This window comes from Anarhichas minor, unplaced genomic scaffold, assembly GCF_050575085.1.
Source record: "Anarhichas minor isolate MPS153535 unplaced genomic scaffold, ASM5057508v1 ptg000038l, whole genome shotgun sequence".
Classification (NCBI taxonomy): domain Eukaryota; kingdom Metazoa; phylum Chordata; class Actinopteri; order Perciformes; family Anarhichadidae; genus Anarhichas; species Anarhichas minor.
Window position 1 is genome coordinate 1,492,501 of NW_027466484.1, and position 16,891 is coordinate 1,509,391.

Genomic DNA, 16,891 nt, shown 5'->3' on the forward strand with positions numbered 1-16,891 from the left:
TGTGACTGGCAGGTGCACTGAATAAACTGATTAGGTGAGTGAGCGATGGACAAAACAGGATAATGGTGGCAGAGATGTGACACAAACACTTACTTCGATATTTCATATCGGGCCAAAGTGGTCCGACTGACCGACTTTGTCATTAAAAATCGACTGTGTTGAATCCCTCCAGGTGATATTCTCGGCCTGTGAGCTGGGAGTGTTTGACCTCCTGCTGAAGTCCCCGGAGCCCCTGAGCGCCCAGCATGTAGCCCAGGAGCTGAGCACCAGCGTGGATGGGATGGAGCGGCTGCTGGATGCACTGGTGGGCATGGAGATCCTGGAGGTGGAGACCACAGATGGGACAGGTGAGGAGGAGGAGGAGCTGTAGAATAGACGGAATAGACCACCACCTTAACTCTGTGTCAGTGTATCAATATACACTACATATGGCCTACACCCGAACAAATCTGCACATTTGAGACGCTGGAACTGGAGGAAGTTTTGAATTTTAGCTTGAATCATGACAACGGTCGACTAATCCTTTATCTGACTAACTGCTGTTCATACTGAGAGCTAAAACAGCCTGATTTGAACTGTGAATGTGTTGTTCAGCTTTGTACAGCAGCACCGACGTGGCTAATCTTTACCTGGCCAAAGGCAGCGGCAAGTCTCTTCACGACATGATCATCTACCAATCCCAGACCATCTACCCGCTGTGGAACAACCTGGCGGACGCCGTCAGGTCAGCGGGTTCAAATGAGACATTTTGCATTTTTCTCATTTCACAAGACTTAGTTAAACTCCAGTTATGTGCCTGTTAAGTACGGATGTATTGCAAAATGTATTTTGTCAGAATAACCATAGCAATTTGAAAATAAAGATTTGTTTTGTCCTCTTATTCACATGTTTCTACATACAGAGAATAATACAAATAATAATAATTAATTTGATGTGAATACTTGGAGTCATTCACATGTTAATTGGCGAGATAGACCAATCGGATCGTCTGTAACGCATTACTGGCAGCAGAAGAAGTGCAGTTTTTCTGGTGATTTAATGTCAGACTGAAGCAACGAGAAGAAGAAAATGTAATGTGAACATGCAAAGTAATGTGAGTGAGCTAACCGCCTCCAGAGCTGCTGCGCCTCTGAGGAGTGTCTGCAGAGCAAACGTTTCAATTATCATCATTTGTCACGAGTACAAACGGTCGTGTCTGATTCTCCTTCACGCAGGGAGGGGAAGAATCAGAACGAAAAGACATTCGGCCTTCCACCCGAGGACGTCTTCCAAGCTGTCTACAGGTTGATTTTACTGCTTCACATGTAATCGTGTGACTTTTCTGAAACCTTTAGAGTTTTATATGATTCTGTGAACGTTTCCACACAGATCAGAGGAGGAGATGCTGAAATTCATGGGGCTGATGAACTCGTCGTGGATTCTTGACGGACACGACATTGCGACGGCGTTCAACCTCTCCTGCTTTCAGAAGATAGTAGACCTTGGAGGTAAGAGGGTAAACTCTGAATAATACCAATAAAATGTTTATCCATAAACAAATAAATAAACATTCAATGTCCAACTATGTGTCTTTTTGGCATTTTGGCCGAATGGAAATGATAAATCGCAAAAATATATGAAATAAATCAACGAGATATATTATATTATATAGATTAAATTATACTCTATTTTAGTCAAAAATAAATTGAGTTCCTGTTGTTCACATACTGACGGTGGTGGAGGAAGTATTCAGATACTTTTACTATAGTAAAAGTACTAATACCACACTGTAAAATTACTCCATTACTAATAAAACTCCTGCAATGAAAAGGTTACATCAGTAAAGGTTTGTAAGGCCTATGTATGTCAGTATAATCAGCTAAATGTCACTCTGTGACTGTTCTACTATTATATATTATATCAATACATTATTATTACTGTTGTAGTTGAGGTGGAGCTCATTTTGAACTATTAACTGATTTTCATTTTGGCTAAATCTGCTGATTATTTTCACCATTAATTGATTGTTTGGTTTGTGAAAATAGTGAGAAATCACGTCCCAATTACCTGAAAACCAAAGTGACACCTTCACAATGTTTGTTTAGTCCAAACTTCATTATCATACCGACACTATTTCTGTCTGAATGACTCCCAGGATGCACCGGGGCTCTGGCCCGTGAGATGGCGAAGGCGTACCCGTCCTCCTCCGTCACGGTGTTCGACCTCCTGCCGGTCGTAGAAACTGCTCAGAAACATTTCTCTCAGGAGAACGATGCCGTTGTGTTTCAAAGCGGTGAGTCTCGTTCTTCTGCCCCGTTCAACTAATCAAGAGATGGCAAACTCCATCTGCAGGTGAAGTTCATAGAATGTGATTGAAAGCTCCAGAACAGCTACTAAATGAACCCTGTGGTGAGATCTTTCTGCTTTGATTCAACGTTAGTTATTTTGGAGGCTGTGGTTTGTGACTACAGACTAGATATTAGTCTCTTTATATCACAATACAGTTTAACAGCAGCACAAATTCAGACGCCACAATGACCCTTCATTTATTGTTCCTAACAAAATGGCAGCTGAGTGTAGATTGTTTAAAAAGTAGCGGCCGCATACTTCCTATTGTTCATGCAGGAGATTTCTTCAGCGGTGAAATTCCTCCTGCTGACCTGTACGTTCTGGCCAGAATCATTCATGACTGGCCTGAAGAGAAGTGCCTCATGCTGCTGAAGAAGCTCTATGACGCCTGCAAACCAGGTGAGTTTAAAGGGACAGTTCACCCCAAAAACACACATTTACCCTCTTACCAAAGGTGCTTATTTATCAATCTATATATGTATATATACAGCTCCATAGAATTGGGGTCTGTGGTATGTGTCTGCAGGATAGTGGAGACTTTGAAAACTAGGAACATGTCCATCAAGCTTTGTTTTCTAATTGTTTACTGGTCAAAACATTACAAATGCACATTCAATGTGTGTGCGCTCCTCTGACACTTTTCACTGAGATGACTGATCCGTTCATGCTCACACGTTCAGTACTCGGTAGCGTTGTTGTTTGTCCGTCCTCCTGGCAGGCGGCGGCGTCCTGCTGGTGGAGGCCATGCTGTTTGAGAACAGACGAGGCCCCGTCACGGCTCAGATCTTCTCCCTCAACATGCTGGTGCAGATGGAGGGTCGGGAGCGCCCGCCGTCCGGCTACACCAGCATCCTCAACAAGATCGGCTTCCGCAACGTTGAGGTGTGCCGGACCGGCAAGTCCTACGACGCCATCCTGGCCGTGAGATGAGCATCAGGACGGTCGAGAGAGGCGGCCATGTTGAACCTTTCAAGGCCTTGAAAAGGTTTGGAGTGGGACATAAACATACAAGCTCTGTTTCCAGTCTCCGTGGACATTCATTCCCAGTTTATGTTGTGGTCAACCTCAGTGATGTTTTCAGATATTGTGATAAGAGTTTTTTGCAGATGAAAAGATTGATACCACTCTTACGTCTGTACGCCAAATATGAAGCTTCAGGCAGCCGTCAGTTAGCTTAGCTTAGCATAAAGACTGGAAACTGGTGGAAACAGCTAGCCTGGCTCTGTCCAAAATCAGCCTTCCAGCACATCTAAAGAGCACTAATAAACACATTATGTCTCTTTGTTTTATACAAAAACTGAGGAGTAAATCTTTGAAAAACATCAAAAGTAAAAACGACACTGCTGCCAGAAAGCATTTCTACAAACTGTGTGTGTATAATTATTCATGAACGGTAAAAGCATCTGTTTGGTTATTTATCTGTTTTCAAGAATTTAGGAACCTTCAGTAAAAAAAAAAGTAACATTTTTAGAAAGCACTGAATTTTGGAGAACCAGCCGTGTGTTGTGTTTTGTGATGTTGTGCATCTGTGTGTTCCTGTTCACTGCGATGCGTTCAGGGTCCCTCTCGGGCTGCATGTAGGACAAACCTCAGCTTATTGTCATCATTCCTGTGTTATTTAAACAAACTGTTCTTTAGATGTTTGTTGCATTCACAGGACAACAGAAAGATATTTACATCATTTCAGCTTTAAATGCGTACGTCACATATTGAATACATACCAGTGGAAGTGATTTCCTTGTGTCACAGTAGATGAGGTGTGAATGCAGAATATCAAGCTGTTTGTTGGAAACCTATAAAAACTGTCCTTTTTTTGTTCAGCACACGGTTCTGTACACTTGTTTTCTGTCCTCTGATCATTCCACATGTTTGCAGCATGTATTAAATCAAAGACACACATTCTGTTTGTCCTTTTTAAGTAGTTCATTTTAAATAATAATAATTTAAAGTGGCTATTGTCTGTAAAGTATTGCAATATTCATATATTTACATATATAAGTAACTAAGTTGGCTACATTTACTGAAGTACAATTTTAAAGCACCTGTACTTTACTTGAGTATCTCCATTTTAATCTACTTTATACTTCAACTCCACTACATCTCAGAGGTAAATATTGTACTTTTTACTCCACTACATTCTTAAAAACAGTTATTAGTTATTAGAATCAGATTATTAATACAAAATATAAATCAACCAATAAAGTATGATGGATTAAACTACCCAGCAGTATATTAACATACCTTGATATACTGCCGGGTAGTTTAATCCATATAATTATATATATATTATTTGAATTATTCTCCCAGCACTGGCCATTTCCTAACTAAATATATGTTTATATCATTATTTATTATAATACGAATTAAAAATAATACTAATCACTATTTTTATTGAGAACATGACAAGTAAAAATAAACAAGATATAAACCAAATACAAAAATGACTGAAATAAAACTAAAATAAAGAGACATACATAAAAATGAATATAAACTTGAAAACAACTCAAGATCATTCTTTAAAGTTTCAGAGACCATTTCCTAACTAAACTGCATTTTCTTTTTCAAAATTCTAGTTTATTCTGTCTCCTTAATAGATAATTCTGTGTGTACTTTCCAAAAAGAGTCCGAGAATGACACTTGAAACAAAAAATATTGAAATAAAAATAGTAATAATAATAAAATGAATATAATTATGAAAAAAAATGTCTTCTATTTTTCGAAATAAAAAAAAATATAAACTTTATTTATTTGTACATTTTTGTAAATTAAAAAAAACCGTCATTTTTTGATTTTATTTTATTTTTTTGCTGGAGGAAATGGTCTTCCATAACTTCCTGTATTGGAAGCCGTCGGATTATTTGACACCGGGTTCAGGGGGATTCTGCTGCCCTCCAGCGGCGAACAGGCGCAGCTGCAGTCCGGTCTGGGTAACCTCCTCCCCGGTGTTTGTGTATGTGGAATGCGGGTCAAGCGGAACTCACGGCCAAAAAACCTGCGCTTCACACATCAAAAAACTCAAAAACACCGGCTTTCATCGGCCTGAAGTGCTCTGTATGTACCGTCCAATTCGTTTCTTCAACTACAAGCAGGTTTTAAGTCATGTTGCATAGATATATTTGTCAGAATGTTTCTTAACGATGTTCTTATTTTGAACGAGTCGATGTTTTTCTAGTATGGTCGCACGAGCAACGCGACATCGTCATTTCAAAATGGCGCCAAAGATTAACCTCAGCCAGTGGATCAGCCAGTAAAGCCAGTAAAGCCCTGTTGGCTAGCAACCTCAAGATAGCACAACAACACTGTTGTACTAGTTATTTAAGGTAGTCAGTTAGAAACATTCATGAGCGTGTTCACGTGATGGGTAGTTTGTTTTTGAATCAATTATTGACCCTTAACCCTTTACAAATAACTGACCTAGAGAAGCTAACATTATGCTAGCAGCGTTAGCTAATGCTAACTAGCTACGTGTAGCCTCCAGCTAACGAGCTAGCCGATGTTGCTAACCTACAAACGTCAGCTAAAGTTAACGTCCAGACTAACGTATGTATATAAAAATAGGCGCAGCGTTAACCCTGTTGATAGTAACCGCCACTTAATGCTAAATGTCTTATTTGAAGTTGACGTAGCAACATTCTTGTGGTAGAAAAACATTCCACGTATAGGCCCGCGTGTTGCGTAACGGTAGTTCTAGCTAGCATTTGCAGTGTGATTCACAAAATCGCAACGCTATGTGGTCTAAAATTATAGCTAATTAGCGTCCACCGTTGTAAAAATTACACGAATCTTGCCCTGCGTGTGTTAACTATGTTGTCAGGCTTTAACAGTATATAGGCCAGCTTGTGTTTTAGTCTAGCTAGCTAACGTTAGCTGCTCGTTATTTAGCCGATACTTTCGGTTGCATGTTTGCTGGAAGAAGGGGCGTCACACAAACTAGCCTGCTGTTAGCCTGTTAGCACCTTTCCTCCTTGTGCACGCTGCCGGCAGATCCTAAAATATGTCCACATGTCGGGAGTATTAGAGTCCCTGCTGATGCTTTCTGCACGTCGCAAGCTGAACTCGTACAAAGGCGTTGTTTCCTGCCCGTGTTGCATGTGGTTGCTTATTGTTGTGACTGTGGTATGTATGTACACATCAACATTAGATACGGGGGCTGTCTGTGTGCTGTCAGATAGCTACGTGTCATTACTACTGTTTTACTTTGATATCTACCTGTTTATGTTGAAGAAACCTAATGTTTTTAATAGAGTAGAGCTGTTGTAAACATTGAGAGACATTCAAAACTATCTGCAGAAGATGAGCAAGTGGCTGCAGGGATAGTCTGCTGGTTGTTTGGTCTAGAAATGATCTTAAATCAGCAAATGAACTGTGTTCAGCAGCAGTGTGAGTGCTTTAACGTGTCGGTAATGTTTATGTCATGCGTTTGCTTTTATTTATGGTAGAAACTTGATGTGTAATTGTTGATGATTTGTTGATGATGATTGTTGATTCTGTAATTGATTTCTGTTGTCTTCTAAAGTTGTTGCCTTGTTAATTTGCTCAAGTATGTCATGGATTAATCATTGTGTGTTGTGATGTCATGTCAGTTTTTGAGACTCCCAAATGTTTAAAATGTTCTTTTATCATAACTGAACCTCCTGTCTGGTTTGTGTGAAGTCTCCCTAAGCCGGAGCTCCGCAGACCGACGAAGATGATGAAGAGGAGCAGGCACCCCAGCAGCAGCGATGACTCCGACAATGGAAGTAAGCAAAAATATTATCTCTGCTGACTCATTCATACAGAGTCCAAATATAGACCTGAATCAGGCCAAGCACAACTCTGCCACCTTCCTCAATTTCACAAGTGAGTGTGAAAAGCTGCAGAGGAAAAGCCAACTTTTATCCTTAAATACCACACAATATAATCAGGGCTTTAAGTAAACTATTGCATTAAGATAATGCGTCAATGTTGTCATATTTGTTGCTGTTTTCGTCTGTAAATGTCTTTTTAATCAGCCAAGCGATTAGATTTTGGTTTAACAGTTGTTGTTTTTTGTGAGAGTTTAGTTGTCACTTCCTGAATATGTCTCCCATCTTGTAACTGCCAGTCAGTAAATGTATACTTCATGTTCAGGAAGGAAACCAAGAGAGAGAAAAGGAAAGGAGGGCAGATAGACAAAGATTAAGGAAACAAGAAAGAAGGCCAACATCTGAGAGACAGAGTAGAGACACTTTTAAAAACATCCTTCCAGGTCAGACAGACTCAAATTTGACATCAGTGAACAATTTCAGAAACACTTTGTCGCGTTTGTTTCACCCTCCACAAAATCTCAGATGGGTGGGGTTCAACCACACCGCATACAATGTTTGGTTTTACTTCTTATCCAATCTATCTTATGTGCCATCTGGTATAAAACCAAATGTGTTTTAGAGGACGTGAGGTTGTTCATTAAAGCAGAAACAGACAAAGAATACAATGAGACGTTTAACACCCTGTTGTGTTTCTCCTCCAGGTAATTCCACCTGCTGGTCACAACACTCCTCACAGCCCAGGAGGGGGACCGGTCAGAAAGCCTCCGAGGTACGTCCGTCTAAACTCTTCATCTTCATCATGATAAGATGATGAAGAGTGAATCATGACGTATGTTTAGGTCGCAGCTCTTCTGCTTTCATTCTCATATTCTGCTGTCATGTGTTTATCTGTTTTATTCATTTGTTCTATCTATAAACAATCTTTAATGAGTTACTAAACACACGGAGGTTTGAATTGATATTGACGATGACGAGATATTTGTAAACAGTCTTTATTTTAGTTTAATCTTCCACGTCGTGCAGTGGCAGTGGGGTGGAAACGTAGCTGCTGTTATCTACTGTACAGTCTGTGGACTTGGTCCCTGCAGGCCGCTGTTCACTCCCTCTGACCAAGAGCCAATCAAATCCAAGCAAAACAATGACTCGAGCCTAAGCTGAATGCTGATTGGCTGGTTCCTGTCTGGCTGTGTTTTGACAACGTGGTAGTTTTTTTTTTAACCTGTATAAACACTGATATACAGTCGCTCTATGGAAACATATCTATTAGCATACATTGTACACTTCACAAGTCCTCTTCAGATGTAGTTCTGCATTTCTTAGATCTTATGTGAGCTTTAGGATGATGAGTCATCCAGATGAAATCATTAACGTTGGTGTACCAGTATCAAAATGGTTGCTGAAGAGAATATTTGATGGTCTCGCTGCATTTATATATATTTTTTTCATTGTGATATTTTCTGACGCCGCATATTTCACTCAGAGTCCGAGAACTCGTCTCTGAAACAACAGCATGGTTGTTCCTTCCCAACAGAAACAAACACTTCCCCCTCCACAGGCTGTAATATTTCCCTGTTGCATCATTGTAAACCGTACTGACTCTTGTTCTCATGCGACTGCTGCAGGTTTTCAGGACTGACCTGATCACCGCCATGAAGGTGCACGACTCGTACCAGCTGAACCCGGAGGAGTACTACATCCTGGCCGACCCGTGGCGGCAGGACTGGGAGAAGGGTGTCCAGGTTCCCGTCAGCCCCCAGTCCATTCCACTACCGGTCACCAGGTAGGAGACAAGAAAGTTACTTGTTCAAGTCCTGAGTTTCCTGTCCTGAGACTACTTTAAAAGGCTGCTTCTTTAGAGAGCCATTGTTTTTGTTTCAGTTTGATTTGACGGGTTCACGGTCAGAAAGTTTGGGATCCGGAGAGCACAAAGTTAGAGATAGAGGCTGTATATACACCAATCATTATTTGAAAAGTTGTCTGACCTTGTTTTATCCACCAAAGTAAAATTTTAACTGGCATTTCAGGTGATATTTTTGCACTTTGATGTAAGCTGGTCTTTACCTTCTTGTGTCTCAGACCAAACACCTTCATGTGTCTCAGACCAAACACCTTCTTGTGTCTCAGACCAAACACCTTCATGTGTCTCAGACCAAACACCTTCATGTGTCTCAGACCAAACACCTTCTTCTGTCTAATTTCGGTCACCTTTGTTCTTTGATTGATCTATAATGTTATGAGAGAAAAACAATGCAAATCAGAACATATCTAAGCACCGTAACTCGGGACAAACATTTTAACGAGTGTATATAAAATGGATGGACAGACGGTAAACTGACATGTCTCCTGTCGGTGCTGTGCAGGGTGTTGGCCGAGAAAGGAAAGGAGGTCATGTTCGTCAAGCCAAAGAAGATGATCCGGACGTCGGGCGCCGAGGTGCTGGGCTACGTGGACATCCGGACGCTGGCGGAGGGGATGTGCCGCTACGACCTGAACGAGGAGGACGCGGCCTGGCTGCAGACTGCCAACGGGGAGTTTGCAGAGATGGGTGAGTCACAGAACAGACAAAAGGCTGATAGTTAGCATCACTGTCGGTTAAAATATCAGCTGTTTATGTCAAGTTATTTTTAAATGTCCCAGAGCAGCGTTTGAGACTGAAAAATGGAAATTATAAAACTTTGTGACAATCAAAATAAGTAAACTTTTTTTCTCCCGACTTTTCCAGCCATGCCGCCGCTGGACGAGATCACCATGGAGCGGGTGATGGAGGAGTTTGAGCGCTGCTGCCACGAAAACATGACGCACGCCACGGAGACGGAGGAGGGGCTGGGCATCGAGTATGACGAGGACGTCGTGTGTGACGTCTGCCGGTCGCCCGACGGGGAGGACAACAACGAGATGGTGTTCTGCGACAAGTGCAACATCTGCGTTCACCAGGTCAGAGGTCAACACACACACTGTAACTCACTGAACTCGCTGTACAAACAAAAAATCTATAAATGAAATGCTGCTCATTTAACACAGTTTCTAACCAAACCGTGATAACGCTGCAGCTCTTAGGGATTTAAACTGCCTTTATGATTAAGTTCGCTTCGCTGTGGTAGAAAATCAAATTGAAAACGCCTCGTCTTACACTCAGACCAGCTGTTGCTTTGGTTTCATCTGACAGACACACACACACACACTTACTTTCTCTTGTTGATGCTGTATTGATTTCCACTTGTTGAAGCTGAGTCGTCCTCTCTCTGCGTTTCTCTCCAGGCCTGTTACGGGATCCAGAAAGTCCCAAAGGGCAGCTGGCTGTGCCGGATCTGCGCCCTCGGCATTCTGCCAAAGTGCCAGTTATGTCCGAAGAAGGGGGGGGCCATGAAGCCCACCCGGAGCGGAACCAAGTGGGTCCACGTCAGCTGTGCCTTGTGGATCCCAGAGGTGAAGATGAGATCTCATTTTACACTCTTTCCGTTGTGATGCAGTGTTCTTGTACTGTATGCATCTTTACAAAATGTTTGCAGAGAACTTTTTTATCTTCACACATGAGCAGCAACTCAAAAACACAGTTTTTAATCTTAAAGGTAGGTTTTTCAGCCTTAAACGACGGCCCAAAACCCGCTCTCAATATTGAAGAAAATAAGAAAATAGATTATTATTTAGAGATAAACGTCATCTTTAATCTCACCAGCTCTGTTTCTGCTCTGTGACGATGGAGCAGCGATAAAGAAAAGTCTGGTTACACTGTATTTTACATTTCCATCAGCACAACATTTGAGCGTCTATAATAGTGATTTGTTAAAAACAATGCTGTTGCAGTTGCTACTCAACAATTTATATATATATATATATATATATATATATATATATATATATATATATATATTCATTCACGGTTTGTATGACAAAAATACAGCAATGTTAATTCTCTTTCTCTTGAAGAAATGACAAAGAGAACCGTTAAGATACCGTTAAAATGGTAACGACAGCCGTCTCTGCGGGTGAATAATCATGTGTTGCTCTGCAGGTGAGCATCGGGAACCCGGAGAAGATGGAGCCGATCACCAACGTGTCCCACATCCCCAGCAACAGGTGGGCTCTGATCTGCTGCCTGTGCAAAGAGAAGGCCGGAGCGTGCATTCAGGTAGAGTCTCACCTTTCACCCCACGACGCAGACACCTTCACTGAGACGTGAAGAGCAACGCGTGACCCGTTGTGTTTGAGTAGTTCAGACCGCTCGGTGTTTATCCTCGGTGTGGTTACAGAGTGACGAGGAGTCGGCTGATCCGCGTTTGTCTGTTTGTAGTTGGTGATATTTGTTTTCTTAAGCATTCTAATGCTTCAAGTAAAACCACCAATAACTAATGTTTGCAGTAGAAGTATATTACAAGTTAGTCTAATTATGTTGTAGTTGAATTTTCAACGTGGTGTTAAATATGATAAAAATGATCTCAGCATTATGTTCATGACAGCATTGCTCCGTCAGACAACAGTCAAACTGCGACTTTAATATGTGACCGCCGGAACATTTCTTTCTGTTTCACCACTTTCAGTGCACGTTAAATGAGTTTGTTAAAAGTCGTATGATGATCTGAGTCTCGAATGTTCAACAGTGCTGTCATGTGTGTCTGCTGCTGTAGTGTTCGGCGAAAAACTGCCGGACGGCCTTCCACGTGACGTGCGGCCTCCACGCCGGCCTGGAGATGAACACCATCCTCACGGAGGACGACGAGGTCAAGTTCAAGTCCTACTGCCCCAAACACTCGGGGCTCGAGGGCGCCGAGTCCAGGGACCGAGACTCGGGAGGCGAGGAGGAGAAGGAGAGCGCCAGAGACAAGAAGGGCAAGAGGAGAGGCAGGGTGAGAGAGGAGGAGGACGCCTCCCCCTGTTCCTCGTCCTACGTGGCTCCTCAGATCACCGTCAGGGCGCCCAGCGACCTCGAGCTGCTCGCCAGCCGCCAGCAGGAGAAGAGAGTCAGCCTGCGCAAGCTGAAGCTGCAGCAGATGGAGGAAGAGTTCTACCAGTTTGTGGAGGTGGAGGAGGTGGCCGGTCACCTGAAGCTGCAGCCGGAGGTGGTGGACTTCCTGTTCCAGTACTGGAAGCTGAAGCGCAAAGCCAACTTCAACCAGCCGCTCCTCACGCCCAAGAAGGATGAGGAGGAGAGCCTGGCGCGCCGCGAGCACGAGGTGCTGCTGCGACGCCTGCAGCTCTTCACGCACCTGCGGCAGGACCTGGAGAGGGTAGGTTTCTATTCACCTGCAGGAGCAAAGATGCATTCTGAGATGTATTCATACGTTACAGCAGTACAAGAGACGGGTTAGATGTAGGAAATAACATAAATATACATCCATGAAGAAATGCAAAGCATGTGTAGATTAAAATACCTTCTATTTAACAATGTACCATACGAGTGTTGAGAGTGTATTACTGGAGAATAGCAGCTTTCGATCATGTTAAAATCCAGAAAAAAATGATCTTACTGTTCCAGGCGGCAACCTCTGGTTCTGCTGAGTGAGGCCGATGCTTCATGTGTTAAAGCTGCATTCTCTCTAGTGTCCACCAGGGGGCGACTCCTCTGGTTGTATAGAGGTCTATGAGAAAGTGACTCTACTTCTCTCTTGATTTATTACCTCAGTAAACATTGTAAACATGAGTTTATGGTCTCAATCTCTAGTTTCAAGTCTTCTTCAATACAGCATGATGTTCATTTAGTACATTATGGTCCATTTAGAGTCAAACAGACCATAAAGCAGGGGATGCTTTAGGGGCGGGGCTACACGGTGATTGACAGGTCTCTACCAGAGACTACGTCACTCCTCCTCAGTCCTAATATGGTGACTTTTGTTCTGTCACATTTGGATTGCCTTATGAAATTGTGTCGCAGGCTAAAATACATTGTGTTTATTAATGTTTATGCAGTTATTAGTTCAGTAGCACAAGTCCTTTTGAAGTATAGTGACTTTAGCTACATGGTTCTCCTCCAGTATAGTGTATATACTGTACATACATATAGATATCAGTATTTATACTGAATACATTATGCATACATGTTTAATAGAAATACAATGGAACATATATCTAAAATATGGCTGCATAATGATTTAGTTGAATCATTTCATGACACTTTTAACCGGGGTTGAAGGTGTTTGATGTGTTTTAAGATAAAACAGATAAAACGGAGAGAGGCATGGATCCGTGTTGGAGGTTGTTGTTCCGAGTTGATGACGGTTTGTCGCTCCTCAGGTCCGTAACCTCACCTACATGGTGACTCGGAGGGAGAAGATGAAGCGCTCGCTGTGGAGGGTCCAGGAGCAGATCTTCCAGCAACAAGTCCGGCTGCTCGACCACGAGCTGCTCTCGGGTGAGTCGGCAATATTATTTACACATCGTATCGACTGTGGGAGACAAAAAACAGAATCTCTAATCATTTTGATAGATTAGATTAGGGGAGGTGGTTGAATGGACGTCGTATTTTAGTCACAAACATAAGTAAACGTTTAAATGTAATGTTTAAAGTAAAGACTTGTGTTCCTCTAAATGTTAGTTTTGTGTCTGTGCATAACAATGTAATTATAAGATCACAATAAGATTCCACTGGAAGTCAGTTGCTGATATAAAAACATCCCTCGTGTGTGTTGCAGGCGATCCTCCAGAGAAGCTCTCCTCGCTGGGCTGGTTGTCCTCTCAGGACTCCCAGTCTCGCTCCTCCATGAAAACCAAACCGCCGTCTTTAAAGCAGGAAAAAAGGAAGAGCGGGTACAGAAAGGGCCTCTCTGACTCCGCCCACTCTCACAGGAAGGAGAATCTGAGCAAACCGCTGGAGACGAGGGACAGTAGAAGCTCCCGGATTAGAGAGTCGGGGCCCGCCGAGGACACGAGCGACGCCAAAACCCACAACTCTGAGATCAGCCAGGAGATCCAGATCCCAAAGCTTCACAAGCCAGAGGTCGTTCAGCAGACGATCACCGTCAAGCTGCACCGAGCCGAGTGCAGGAAAGGCCCCCGGAGGGAGGCCCCGGGGCCCGAACACGAGGCGCTGGCTAGACGGAAACGAGAAAACGACCACGAGCAAGAGGAGAGGAGGAGGAAGAGGAGGAGCGACACGACGGAAAGCTTCCCCAGCCAGGAGAAGAACAGGTTCGGGTCGAAACAGCTGGAGAAAACTGTGTCCATCCGGCTGGTGGACATCAGGAACTCTGACAACGACGACTACTTCCTGGACGAACGGATGACCAAAAGAAGCCCCGCCTCTCTGGAGCTGACGACCAACACTAAACTCAATCGGGCCAACGAGATTTCAGCCGCTGCCGCTGCCAAAGCCAACGGCTGGCTCAGGAAAACTCAGAAGAACGGCTCGCACACAACCAACAGACACGTGGGCGGACATCTTAGAAGCTGGGGGAAGTTCAGGATCCCGAAGAGGAGAGAGAGGCCTCTGACGGCAGACGAGGAGGAAGAGGAAGAGGAGGAGCACCGCAAGACGCCGGAGTCGTCGTACCCGAAGACCAGACTCCGCACGGGGGCGGAGAGCGACGGCTACGCCTCCGACTACAAACCAGGCGACTGCGAGCCGGAGCCCTGCCTGAAGCGATGCCACTCCCACCAGCTGAGGGGCGACTCGTCGCTCGGCCGGCGCTACGGGTCCGACATCATCCGCCGAGGCGTGCTGGCCTCCTGATGGCGGAGCAACACGTTAAGAGATAAGCTGCACTGTGTCAGTCGGAGAGGAACCACGTCGCTCTTTGTACCTTTTTTTTTTCTTTCTCGACGAATCATAGAAATGCCTGATGATTGAAAAAACACAGAGCTGATATTTATTTTTTATTTGTAACATATGTAAATCTGGGAAATATTTTACTTTATTTTGAGCTCGTTTTTTTTTCTTTCTTAAAAGTAGAAAGATGTCAAGTTGCCACTTAAACGCTCGCTCAGCGTATTTACAAGCAGAAGCGTCGACGCGGGAGAAGTCGTGGATGTTGCTCGGGACCATAAGCTTGCAATGTAGTTGGTCTTTTGACAAAGTATTAAACTCAGTTGCACTTAGATGAAAACGCTGACGCGGATAATCGCCGTGTCAGCGGAATAGGACTCTTTGTTTTTTTGAATCAAGCTTCATCGGACGTTAACAGCTACAGACAGTCAAACTGCCCTTTTATCGCTATTTAAACTCCGGCTGTCTTCATCTCTTCAGTCGGCGATTGTTGAACGTTATGAACTTGGAAACCACACAAATGAATTCAGAATGACGTTTTCCTTCATCAGCACTAAAGTGTAATTGAACTGCGATCGTATCGTATCCATCATGTGCCTAACTTTTATTTGAAGCGTTTGCACTACGAGAGGACGGCACAGCTGTGAGGTATGAGTAGTTATTTTTACACTGAAAGATTTAAAGAAGCGTTTTGTACCCTCGGCCGCTGCTGTACTGCTGTTATGCAAAATGAAACTTGTTTTTGTCGTTGTCTTAAAGAGGAATAAAAACTCTGGAGGACTGAAGTCTGGGATCCGTACTTGACTTATCTTTACGAACAACTCCCGAACAAGTTCATCCATGAGAATACAGCAAACGTTATTCTGAGGAGGAAGTTCCTAATGCTGAAACAATGCTGACTTTCTACAGAAGTAACAAAGGAATAAAACACTTTTTTTTTAAAGCTGAAATGAGTTGTTAATCTGCAACTATTTTGGTAATCGGTTAATAATTAAAGTCATATTTCAAACAAAAATAAAAACATGCTAATTGAAGATTTTCAGATGTGAGTATTTACTGCTTATCTGTGTTTTATATATTTGGGGTTTCTGTTGGTCGGCAAAAACAAGACATTTGAAGCTCGGGGTAACTGACGTGTGCATTTTATAGACCTAACAATTAAGAAAATAATCTGCAGATGAATCTGTAATATAGTTACAGCCTTTTCTATTTTACTGTATCTTACGTTGAGAGATGTAAATGTTTTTCTGGAAATCCCTCTTTTTACAAAAGTAGTAGCTGAACAATAGCTTTTCCTAAATAAAAGTTTAAAACAAAATTTCATTACAGAAACTATCGGAAAAGTAAATATAGTATAGTATGTCAAATGTAAAAGTATAGAATGTCGAAAAAAGTCAAAAGAAGTTCGTATAGCATGTCGAAACTAGTCCAAAAAAAGTCTGTATAGTATGTCGAAAAAAGTCATAGTATAGTACAACAAAAGTCAGTTTAGTACGACGAGTCTCAATTAAAAGTCAAAGTATAGCATGCCTTTCTGCAGACTTTGCCTAAGGGAATTGTCCACAATTCATAGCAATGTGACATTAAACACACGGTTACCAGTGGAAGCATTGATGCGTACAAACAAAAAGGACGGCACGCGTGTTCAGAATATGACAGTGGCAGCCGTGAGCTAACCAGTGAGACGCACACACACACAGAATACGCAGTAAAAGGCACGCGTGGTTAGCCCGGCTTAGTAAACAAACAAAAACAGAGAAGCTCAGCTTCAAACACTCAGAGGGAGAGTGACTTCATAGGCCCTTTTCACAGCAGCCATCTTGGAATATGGCTGCATGGTAAACACAGGTGTGATTAATAACGGCCCTGTTCCATGTCGGTGGTTCAGGGCCCTGGTATCGATGCTGCTCACTGGAATGGCTGTGACACACTAAATAGAATGGAACATAACTATTTCCAACAGTCACACCTGCGTTTACCCTGCTATGTCAAAATGGCTGCTGAGAAAAGGGCCTATACTCACATTACTCCACTGCATCTTTACAGAGCAAATGGTTGTTTGCTGCTATATTTAAATGCC

General features: G+C 42.8%; 2 protein-coding genes across 5 annotated transcripts in view; both read left to right on the top strand.

Annotated features, from left to right (window-relative positions):
- Window positions 1-4,227, top strand: part of asmt2 (acetylserotonin O-methyltransferase 2) — a 7,714-nt gene extending 3,487 nt beyond the window's left edge. The window contains exons 2-8 of one of the 2 annotated variants that reach the window (XM_076107244.1): window positions 173-347; window positions 595-724; window positions 1,215-1,283; window positions 1,369-1,487; window positions 2,135-2,272; window positions 2,605-2,727; window positions 3,047-4,227. In XM_076107244.1, coding sequence (XP_075963359.1) covers window positions 173-347; window positions 595-724; window positions 1,215-1,283; window positions 1,369-1,487; window positions 2,135-2,272; window positions 2,605-2,727; window positions 3,047-3,258 — 966 coding nt within the window. In that variant the 3' untranslated portion in view covers window positions 3,259-4,227. Of the gene's footprint in view, window positions 1-172; window positions 348-594; window positions 725-1,214; window positions 1,284-1,368; window positions 1,488-2,134; window positions 2,273-2,604 lie in introns of both variants that reach the window. The other variant, XM_076107243.1, reaches the window with a different exon arrangement.
- Window positions 4,228-5,233: 1,006 nt separating this feature from the next.
- jade1 (jade family PHD finger 1) lies at window positions 5,234-15,845 on the top strand. 3 transcript variants are annotated; one of them, XM_076107239.1, is made up of 11 exons: window positions 5,234-5,379; window positions 6,982-7,067; window positions 7,817-7,884; window positions 8,738-8,895; window positions 9,476-9,660; window positions 9,838-10,049; window positions 10,374-10,541; window positions 11,128-11,244; window positions 11,741-12,340; window positions 13,344-13,461; window positions 13,742-15,845. In XM_076107239.1, the coding sequence occupies exons 2-11, from the start codon at window positions 7,016-7,018 to the stop codon at window positions 14,776-14,778; spliced, it is 2,715 nt and encodes a 904-aa protein (XP_075963354.1). In that variant the 5' UTR covers window positions 5,234-5,379; window positions 6,982-7,015; the 3' UTR covers window positions 14,779-15,845. The 3 variants fall into 3 exon arrangements, with proteins under 3 accessions (XP_075963354.1, XP_075963356.1, XP_075963355.1); XM_076107241.1 differs by lacking the exon at window positions 5,234-5,379 and adding an exon at window positions 5,408-5,648; XM_076107240.1 differs by lacking the exon at window positions 5,234-5,379 and adding an exon at window positions 5,679-6,444.
- The last annotated feature ends 1,046 nt before the right edge of the window (window positions 15,846-16,891 follow it).

What these genes read in the sequence shown, in the direction of transcription:
- jade1 (XM_076107239.1), top strand. Translation starts at nt 7,016, where the DNA reads ATGATGAAGAGGAGCAGGCACCCCAGCAGCAGCGATGACTCCGACAAT. An exon ending in ATTCCACTACCGGTCACCAG is followed by an intron (nt 8,896 to 9,475) that starts GTAGGAGACAAG and finishes GGTGCTGTGCAG; the next exon opens with GGTGTTGGCCGAGAAAGGAA. An exon ending in CGGGGAGTTTGCAGAGATGG is followed by an intron (nt 9,661 to 9,837) that starts GTGAGTCACAGA and finishes CGACTTTTCCAG; the next exon opens with CCATGCCGCCGCTGGACGAG.